We start from the raw sequence: 11,439 nt of genomic DNA on the forward strand, positions 1-11,439 counted from the left end.
GTCACAAACATCAGATGATGAGGAAAAGAAAAATAGAGTTTAGTAAACCTCTGATTAAGTTATTCAACCCAAATAATGCTTTTATTCTGGGACTTCCTTTACTGTCACTGGCACTGACAGTATTTCTGGTAGAAATAAAGGACCTGTGCCTGTCACTAACTTGAGACTGTCTCCCCTGTCTCTGATGCTGATGCCATCCCCTACATCAATAAAGACATTGGAACCCTCAATTGTGACCTCCTGTTGAAATAAAGACATTTCTGTAGAAGCTTTCCAAATCTTTAAAACAAAAATTTCTGTCTTAAAACCTATCTGATATTTCTACAGAGTGGTGATATAACTATAGGCGGCCAATCAACTAAGACACTATATTTTGGGGCTGAGTCCATATCTAAGAAGAATAAGCATTTGCACTGGAGATAGAATCCACTACTCTGACTGCCATTTTTCAGATTTAGTTGTGTCTGAGTCTGAAAATCCTCTTTCTTCTAAAGACACTGGGAAAAGATTAACACCAGACTACAATCTCCTTCCATCCAATGTGCTAAACCTTAAGGATGATAAGAAAATGATAATGACTAAGATAACTAACATCATTATAGAAAACCCTCCCTCTGAAATCGAGAATATAATTCCCAAGGCTAATACACTTATTCCTTACTTGATCTGTTTCTGAGTGAATTTTTGCATAAAACATTAACTCCCTGCCAGAAAATTTTTGGGGGGCTGAAATAACACTCTCTACTGAAAAACATTCCTAGAGCAATTCAAACTACAAAACCTGACATTCTCAGTGTTATTCAAGTTAATTCAAGAAAAAGTAAGAATTACAATGAAGAAGAAAAAAAACTGCAAAGACTCTAATAGACCAGTAATCTACTTTTTATTATCCCTACTAAACAACTGAGAATTCCCTCTCTGAAGAAGAGAACCAACTGAAATTCCTGCTACCTGATTACCTCTGCAGCTTCATTCACTGCCAAAATGCCATTAATTTTTTTAGAACATTTAAATATCATGAATCTCAAGAGAAAGTGCTTCATTTCATAAAGACAGTCACTTGGAAGAAAGGCAACTTGAAGCTAATGCTGATTATCCGATGGATCCCAGAGTTTCCCCCACTTGACGCTAAACTGTACCTGGCAGACTCGGCTATGTCTGTTTCAAATGACACTAACTCCATGTTAGAAGGCACATCCCTTATAAGCAGAAACATGGGAACTCCCAAATTCTTTGCAATTGAAATATTCAGCTGTGAATGCTGATTCCATAATCGGAGAGGACTCTTATTTTCTTTTCATCTAATACTAATACTCTTGCAACTAGGTGCCCAATCAAAGCACAGGAAGAACCTCCAAGGAGAACCAGTGCCATTGGCCTTGTGGTTGATACAACAATCACCATGATGACCAGTGCTTTGGTCACTATAATAAACACCACTCTCCTGCCTAGGGACACCACTGGGCCCAGAGAAAGGTCTGTGAGTGTGCAAGGTACCCCTTTGTCCCATGGCTGAAGACGGCTTGCCAAAAATTTATTCTTATCCTCCAACAGAAGGCAGTAAAACAACAATTGAGGCAACCATTCTCTTTGGGACTGAGAACACTATTCCTAGATCAGAAACAACTATTACTTCAGAAGGACACCACATTACTTCAGTAAATGACTATACACTAGAAAGTGATTTTTCAACAACTATAAGCAACAAACTTACATCTCCCAAGGAAAGGCTAAAATCAGAAGATGTGGAGTCCACCTATCTGGAGAAAGAAATTACCACTTTGACAAGTAACTACAAACTCCATGGCTAATAACTCTATTACTGAAAATTTCATTCCAGTGAAAATTGGTAATATCTCATCACCAATTGCTACTGTTTCTTTTATAGATTTTTCCACTAACATGGCAAAAGAAGATCTTCTCTTGGATACCAGTGCCCTGGGGATAAATATGCCTCAATAACTTCTGAAGTCTCTGGCACTCTAAAGGAAAGCACCACCAGCATTACTGACACCCCTGACCTTCCATCTAAGTATGGTGAACCTGATATTAACAATTATAGTCCCTTAGTTAAAGCCAGTGTCACTGCTTATGAGGCTGTCCAGATCATTGATTCCTGTGTTGCTGAGACTGAAATCTCCCGCTACTGAAAGACACTTTCCCACTATTCCAGACATAACTTCCCTTACAGAAGAGAAAATAATAGAAATTCACTTGAATCTTCCAGAGGATGATCCTCTGATGAGGAAAAGATCATCACTGTGTTTGAACTTACTAACACTGTCAAAATAGACAAAGATGATCCAGAAGATATTCTGCTAACCGATAAAGAGTCTGCGGATGGAGTCAGTGTTTGCAAGGGGAGAGATTGCCAATGAAGCAGAGAACCATCCCATTTTGCTTACTGCTACTGAATCCAGATATGACTTTGTTGTCCCTTGTTGCCACGCAGCAGCCTACTCATCTGTCTCCTCATACCTGCCCCTAAAGAAAAGAGAGTTTGTGAAACGGATCCTTTCAGGGACTTTGCTTCACCTTTGTGCTTACACCTAATCTCCCTGTTTGGCCCCAAAAAGATGGCTGGCTAGTCAAAGACGGGTAAGATTCCCCATGTGGAGGGGACAACCCAAGCCAGACCAGTCGTGTAGGGACCATCCGGGGAACTCGTGGGGTTGATAGAGGTGGGCACAGCCCCCCACCTGCCCCCAGCTAAGGAGAGCCTCTGCCTCTGTGGCTATATTCATTCCCACAACCTGCAGGGGAAGAGATTCAATGGTGTGCTCTCCATCTATTCATATGCATAAAGGTTTTGTCCGTCGGGGAAGTACATACATCCTGAGACTTAGGGTTCAGCTGCCTGCAGGCCAGGGTGATTGGCTTAAATCAGTTTCCTATTATAATGTATGGGATTCACAGATCTTGAGATTGACAAGCTTTACTTCTTTTACTTCCACACTTAACTAGTAAAAGCCATGGGTTGGCCTGATTTGGGGCTCAGTCCTTGAGGCTGGAGGCCCTTGGCCCCACTTGTACTTTATTCTTGGCTGATGTCTTTTCTTAACCCTGCATCACCCTCCTTGCTCCCCACAACTCTTGTCACACGGGACGCGACAGTCCCTAACTCAGTACCTATGAAGCTCACAGAAGATTCATCTATCACAAAAAAAGAAGATTTGTCTGAAAATAATAACATGGAACCTGTAACTAAAGACATGAAGGCATTTTCCAGAACTCTACCTGACCTAGGTACCACAAATCACAAGGAAGACACTGTTACAACTGAAATCGGTATCTTTAAACTACTGTAAAAAGACCTGATGAGTCCCTACTTGAAAGCAACAAGAAATACCACATAGAATTGTACAATAGCCTAGACAGCTAGTTTTAATACCTAAGAAGTTTGTCCAGCAAGCAAAAACGTAATGAAAGAAAGAATGTGGGTGTGCATTTAAGGCAAGTATTAGACTTAGAAAATGCAGATGCTTAGGAATAGAAGTCATGCAGCAGAATATGTTTATGGAAACTTATGAAACTCAGCAGTATGAGAATTCCCTAGTATCATAAAGTTTAATTGAGTTATCCAATAAATAATTATTTTAATATAAAATCTTTAATCCCAGCCTTCAGGGATATGAAGAGAGAGCAATGAAGAAGTCTCACTTTCTATTATATTTAATGATATATGTCATTTTAGCTAACCTTCAGTTGTATAATTTAGTGTGAGTTAAAGAGATGAAGAGAATCAAATTAATAGCATATCTCAAAAATATTACTGTAGTATTAAAAGACTTAAAATGCCTATTCTAAGCAGATTTTTTAATTTACAAGCAATGATTCTCATCTATTAAAAAATATAATTTATAATCCTCACTCATATAAAAACTAAGGCTCTTTAGTAATTGTTTTGTATCCACATACAAGAAATATTACAGGTTTCTAAGAACATGCTACAAGCAAACTAAGGCAAAATATTTTACTAAAATGTACATTTATTAAAATCAATATTATGTGTAAACATGAATCGATTTAATTTTCTTTCTTTAACACTTCTTTCCTAAATTTTTGTCAATCTTTTTCACGTCTTAAACACCAATATCACACTTTTCTTATGCTTTTGTTTAGCAATTCAAGGACAAATAACTTCATTCTGACACAGACTTTTGAAATGAATCTGTTTTCACTTTGCTGATTTTTCTTCAATAAATCTTTTTGACAGCAACTAATTTATTATATGTAGATGTGTTTGATATTCTAGTACAGAATACTCAAACTAGGAGGGATGTAAGTAAAATGAAAATCTACTGTTTGTTTAAAGAACAATTTAGCTCTGGAATAACTTATCGGGACTCATAATTTTATTATTATATTAAAACTATAAAAAGCCAAAGCATTGGGTGAATCATAAACCGTACACGTGGCGGGGGAGATGAAGTGGAAAGGAATAAGGATTTACACCACAAGGTAGACTGTAAACTAAAATAATTATGGTAACATGTTAAAACCCAGAAATACATTTTAATATAAAGATTTAGTATATGATAAAGTGGACTTCAAAACCATGGGATATGGTGGTTAATTAATCTTGCTTTAACAATTGAGTATTTGGGGGGAAATTAAGCCAGACTGCTATTTGAAACCATACTCTGAAATAAATTCTACATGAATCAAAGACTTAAATATAAATAATACAAAAACTTAAAAGGATACGTGTATATTTATCCACAGAGAGTTGAGAAATCTAGACACATAAGAAATGGCAACTTTCTCGAGAAAGTGAGATTTAAGCTGAAGACTGAAAAATGTGGAGAGATGGGGTCACCACGTGCCTGAAGCCCTAAGGCTAGAAATGGCTCTGAATCACTAGCTGATCCTATCCACAGTTCCCTCTAACACAAGATACCTCCACCCAAAGTTCCCCTCTGTCCTAACGTAAGCTGATATAATTTTCACAGTCCACACTGTATCCCTTACTCACAGCTACCCCTGCCCTGTGACATAAAATTCTCTTTTATGTTATAAGAAATTCCTGATAGCAATATGAGAGAGTGAGAGAGAGAGAGAGAGAGAGAGAGAGAGAGAGAGAGAGAGAGAGAGAGATTTAAGACGAAAGGACTTCTGACCACAAAGAAAAACAGTTCTAAGACGCTCTACATGAGGATGTGTTAAAGAATATTCATAACCTCAAGGTACCAAGAAGACTGGAGAATTGGGCATTATGTGTGTGGTATATGGGCATTGCCCAACTCTACTTGTTGCACATTAAGAGTAAATAAATGATACAAGAATTAAATTTTGAATCTGCAGTCTATTTCCACAACACTATTGGTACGTTCTTTTGGATTTTTCAAAGATAACAGAAGTCTAAATTGAAATTCCCTTTCCCTCAAATTTTTCTTTTCTAATATCCTCTATCTTAGCAAAAGACACCACTTGCACAGTTGTCCAAGCCAGAAACTGGGATTCTTCTTTCACACCTCTCTCTCTCATTCCCCACACCCAACAAAAAGTTTTTAACTTTGGGCCCTCAGGAATCCATTTGCCTCCATCCCCACTGCCACTTCTTTATCCCAGGTTTTTTCAAGCAAGAGTGACATTTTGTAGCAGAAATTGATGATGCCACGTCCATCTCCATACTCAAAATGCTCAGTGATTTTGCACCAACTTTAGGATAAAGTACGAAATCTTCTTGATTTTTGTCAGATTCTCCAAAACTGGGACCCTGCTTATCTATGAAGCCTCAAGATACGCTGCTGTTATTTTTTACTCTTAAATCCCAACTATATAGATCTTCTTTAGGTTTCTTTAGAGCATCAAGCTATGTCTTCTCTCAGGATCACTGAACATGCTATACTCTCCCTGAGTCATTCTTGAACTCCCTTAAATGTCACTCCCATGTAGGCTTCTGTATTCTGCCATCACAATGCCCAATGGTACACAATATCTTGCTTTATGTGACACCCATAATGTTTTAAATTGTTTGTTGTATTACTTTCCTATGACTGCTATAACAAATTACTATAAACCGGGTGGCTTAAAACAATAGAAATGTATTCTCTCACAGTTATGTACAATATAAATCTGAAATTAAGGTGTCAGCAGAGACTTGTGCTCTCTGAAGGTTTGAGAGGAGGATGTTTCCCTGCTTCTTCCTACTTCTAGTGGTTGCTGGCAATCTTTGACATGCTTTGGCTTATGGATACATCATGACAATCTTCGTCTCCCTTATCACATGATATTTTCTTTGTGTATCTCTCTGTATAAATTTTTGTCTACTTATACAGACACCAGTCATTGGCTTAGACCCCTTAATCCAGTATGACCTCATTTTAACTTGGGTACATCTGAGAAGACCCCATATCTGAATAAGGTCACATTCACAGGTTCTGGGAGTTAGGATTCCAACATATTTGGAGGCTGGAGGGGAAAAGACATAATTCAACCTGTAATTTGTGTTTAATATTTATCATCCCTAATAGGTTGCATCTTTGGATAATTAAAAAGATCACATAATTTATAATCAAAACCAGAACACTTTTAAGACTGAAAGGAGGACTATTAAAATTGACTTCAAAACAACAGGTATAAGATAGTGTCCTGAGGAAACATGGCTGATCATTCCATCCTAAGGGAAGAGATCATATCCCCCTTGTCCACTGCTCAATTCTGAGAAGTTTGAACACAATAGATGTTCAATAAGCATGTTAAATGAATGAATTCCATGAAACAGTGAATAATGATTTCATGCATTAGTCTATGAATGCTCCCAGAGGAAGGATGGTGTGAACCAAATACTTAGAGATGAATATGAGCTTACCAGGACAAGAAGGGAATCACTGGTTTCAAGATGAGGGAAAGAAAGTGGCAAAGATCAGAAGTATAAACATACTTGGTGTGCTCAATAATACTGAAGTAAGGTTAGAGTACAGTGGATCTAAGAGAGACTGGTGACAGTTATACCAAATTTTGACTGATATTATATAACCTTACAAAAGCGAAAACAATCAAATTGTGTCAGACACGTATATTAGTCAGGGTTCTCCCGGGCAGGGGGCAGGTGATAAGGTGATAGATAAATGATGAGAGAGAGAGAGAGAGAGAGAGAGAGAGAGAGAAAGAGAGAGAGAGAGAGAGAGAGAGATTTCTTTTAAGAAATTGGTTCACGTAATTTTGGAGATTGTTAAGTTCAAAATCCATAGCACAGGTTAATAAAAGTTGATATTGTAGTCTTGAGTTCAAAATTCATAAGGGAAACCAGCAGGTGGGATATTCAAACAGGGTTTGCATTGTTTTAGTCTCAAGACAAAATTCCTCCTTTTTTTTTTTAGGAATTGACAGTTTTTACTCTTAAGGCATTCACCTGATTAGATGAAGCCCATCCACATTACAGAAGGTAATCTGCTTTACTTAAAGTCACCTGATCGCAAATGTTAATCAGATTTATAAAACACCTACACAGCAACATCTACACTAGTGTTTGTAACTACTATACACTGTAAGCTAGCCAAGTTAACACATGAAATTAACCATCACATCATGTGTAGCAATTTAGGATTAAAATTTCACATAACTAACAGCTCATATTTCCTCAGCTAGTTTCACTGGAATGAATTTTGTTTGCAAGAGTTAAAAAGAGCTTTAGGGTAAAATGCACTGCTAAAATTCTGGGGTAAATTTCCTGGAGTCTTTAAATGAGAATATGTATATGAATTGTTCCTGATGTTCCAGGAACTCTAGGAACTAATGCTGTGTGTTCCATGGTTTGGGAAATGCTGACATAGACAACGGGAGCCATCAAAATTATAAGCAAGGGGTTAATTTGTTAACTGTACTTTAGAAAGATTATTTTGATGAAAAAGCAAAAGTTGGATTGGGATTGATAGAGAAAACAAGAGGTAGAGAGACAAGAAACCATAGCAGGAACAATATTCTAATATTTATCAGTATATTCCATTTATACTATTAATCAGGATGATAATAAAATAAGCACAATCTCAATGACATAGACTCCTTGATACGAAAATTTTATGTAGCAATCTGAAAGCTCTAACATCAGTCCCAGTCAGTAGCTGTTCTTAGCCAAGTTGGCTGCCTCTCTGTAATGAGGGCATCTTGTGAATTGGAATTCTCACATTTTTTCTCATTCCATAGAATTTTGGATTATATATGATTTACAACAAAGTCAGAAAAAGAAAGAAGGTCATATATACAGAGGGTGCCAAAAAAATATATACACATTTTAAGAAAGGAAAAAGCTGTATTAAAATTGGAATACAATGAATGACACTAACATTCATTTGATTAAAGCCATCTTTTGAGCGAACATCATACTGCACATTGCTACCACAATTCAATTCAACTTCAAAAAGTAGTACATAGATGACATCTCTTAAAATGTGTATATATATTTTTTGGCCCCGCTGGTATTTACTTTGCCAAAAGCATTATTCATCACCTAAATTTATATCAGAAAATCCACTAGCTGATATAGACACAAAAATGCCTAAGACAGTTTTTCTGTCTACAGCTTACACATTATAATAACTCATCAAAAATTCTTTTAACAGAAGTTAAAAATACTTCAAAATATTTTGGTTCAATGAAAAGAAAAAGCTGAGGAGATAAACAAATCTTGGTTAAAATACTGGCTTTTGAAACTAAGAGCTAGTTACTTATATTCTCAATTCATTCTCTTCATGTACAAAATTACTTTTCATGTAAAGCACACAGATCTAGGTCTGTAACTTGATTTAGAATATAGGTTGCTCTCCTAAAAAAAAAAATTTAAAGATATGAACAAATTTAAAAACCAATAACCAAGGAGAAGCTGTGTCCAGTGCCTTCAAATTCATCTTTAGGATAAAAAGTCTGGATCTTCTTTCATCTATCTGATCTTCAGTTCATCGCTGGGTGAATTAATGCCAAGCTACACCACGGTTAACAGCTAACTTGCAAGAAAAGCATCACAAATCTGATTACCCATAAGTAGACCTTCCATGTGTAAATACATGATGTTTTCCTATCTTTCTGGTAATAAACACCATTTTCATGAAAAGTAAAACTTACTGATTTCAAACAAATGTCAAACTACCAAAATGCTCACATTTCATATTGTTCAATAACTTGACCATTTCTCCTGAGCAAGATAGTTATTGTGGCACACTACATATCTTCTGTTACAATTTGTTTAAAGAATTATTATTGGTTTAGTGGTAACATGCATATTAAGGAGTGTCAACATGGTTCATTAGTCATCATTTTCTCATATTTTTGTCCCAAAAAGTCAAGGAAGTCTGCAATGTTTGCGGCTATCTTCCAATGTTTCAGTTGAGCTCATTTTATAATCCTTAAAAACTAACGTTCAGGAATGAAGTACTTTACATTAGAAAGCTAAACATGAATAAAAAACAAGCTACCGTCTTCAAATACTTTCTGCCAGCTTGGAGTCCACAAAATTCACAAATAGTAGTAGCAAGGCAAATATAAACAGCAATCTTAATTACAAAAATGTTCACTAAACCTAGCGTTTGTAGTCAAGTTTCATTAATTATTGCTTTGTTAATAAAATGTCAAGTTATTTAAGAAAACAACCAAAACAAAGGAAAGAAATAGACTCAGAGAATTATCTTTAAATCTTAAAAAACAAGCTTTTGCTTTTGCTGATGCACAATTAGCCAGAACACTTCTGAGAAAAATGAAAAGGACAAATGTCAACTTTTGAAGATTATACCACACCTTTTTTATTTCAGGAAATAGTCGGATTAGCCCAGAAGCAAATGTTAAATAATAATAATAATATTTTGCTTAACAATAAAAACAAAATAGAAAGGATGAAGGAGAGGGGAGAAATCCTTTATAAAGCGTGCATCACCTATATTCTTTCTCTGAGCTTCCTGGCTTCAGAAGCTGAGGCAACGCTGACATTTCTGGACAGAGAGAGAAAATTCCTTATTACGGTATCATTTTTTAAATTTCTAAAACTTAAATTAATTTTCTTTAGCTCTGATTAAATACAGTTTCTAATTAGTGTAATTATTATGAGATCTCAAACTGTTTTCCACAGAGTTCTAATAGACAATGCATTTGAAAGGAAATAACATAATTATTTAAAAAATGACAATGCAATAACAAATTCATCAACCATCGCTCTATCTACTTTTATTAGCAAAAGGTTAATAATTTCAGTAAACATGATAATAAAAATAGCTTGTCCTCTGGAATCTGAAATAGATTTAAAGTGAACTCCTTTACACATAAATCAATACTTTAATTTTGTAACTTAAAAAAATAAAAATGTTTTCAGTAGCAGAAATATCTATTGTACCAAATTATGCAAGAATTCATTGGGCCTTACTTTTTAATTAATTGAATATTTCCATTTAATTCATCTCTTATTATAAAGGGAAGGGCACATAAATATCTAAATGTGTCATATACTTTGCTTGAGATTGTGATTGTTCTCACATGATGGAGATACAATTATTATTTTGGTTTGCTATTCTTGTTCTTGGAATACTGCAATGTGAAAATTTCATCAAATAAATTAATCACTTAATTTTAAAATTAGAAAAATGGGCTTCACATTGGTTAAGTAATGTAACCAGAGTTTGACAACTGAATGAAGTTCAACTTTTGTGACTACTGATCCAGTGTTTTTTTTCTCTTAAAATCACAAGATGCCCTATTGAATAAAGTCATTGTTAAAACATAGTAATTCTCCATCATTTAAGTTGTGGCTATCATGTTTTTAATATTATAACTCAAGATTAGAAAAGCAGTCCCATTTGACGCTAAGATTTTGTAAGTATAAATAATTACCAAAATTTCACTACTTTTTTTCTTTGGGAAAAAAATTGGTTAAGTGAATAGTGACTAAAACATTCTTTCTTTACTGAAGTCTGATATATGAATGCAAAATTATGAAAAAAGGCTAATTGTATAATAACTGTAATTGAAGAGATTTAGGTTTGCTGGTTTTGTTTTGTTTTTGTCATTTCATTTGGGTAAGAAAATCTAGCAATTATGATTATATCAAAAGAAATTAAAAAGTTTAGCAGAAATGTCAAATTTCTAAAAGTTACTCATAGATAACAAAAATAATACTGATGGCAAGATTAATAAAATATTTTATATTTATAACTGTATACATTTTTAAGTTCTATGTGCATGTTTAAATTTTTCTGTCTAGTATCTTAAGTATTTAAGGTCAAAATCAGAGCCAGAAATGCATTTTAATGACAATTTCTTGACTTCCTTTATGTGTTTAAATTATAAAATCAAGAAAACACCATAAATTTTTTAATAACAGAAAATCCACACATATATTAAACCATCATACCACACATTTTAATTTTTGCTTACATTTTTCCATCCTTATCTATTTGTATAATTTACATACAGTGTGGTATTAGACTTCCACTTATCATTATAACAAACGTTTTT

At 34.9% G+C, this 11,439-nt stretch overlaps 1 protein-coding gene across 1 annotated transcript; it reads left to right on the plus strand.

The window, feature by feature from the left end:
• The first annotated feature begins 1,508 nt into the window (after positions 1 to 1,508).
• Positions 1,509 to 3,308, plus strand: CABS1 (calcium binding protein, spermatid associated 1). The gene is given in 7 exon segments (XM_033105749.1): positions 1,509 to 1,790; positions 1,792 to 1,933; positions 1,936 to 2,137; positions 2,139 to 2,236; positions 2,239 to 2,347; positions 2,349 to 2,440; positions 3,115 to 3,308. Coding segments are annotated over 7 exon segments (1,119 nt in total).
• Positions 3,309 to 11,439: the final 8,131 nt, after the last annotated feature.

The sequence above is a fragment of the Rhinolophus ferrumequinum genome, chromosome 5 (genome assembly GCF_004115265.2).
Source record: "Rhinolophus ferrumequinum isolate MPI-CBG mRhiFer1 chromosome 5, mRhiFer1_v1.p, whole genome shotgun sequence".
In the NCBI taxonomy this organism is placed as follows: Eukaryota; Metazoa; Chordata; class Mammalia; order Chiroptera; family Rhinolophidae; genus Rhinolophus; species Rhinolophus ferrumequinum.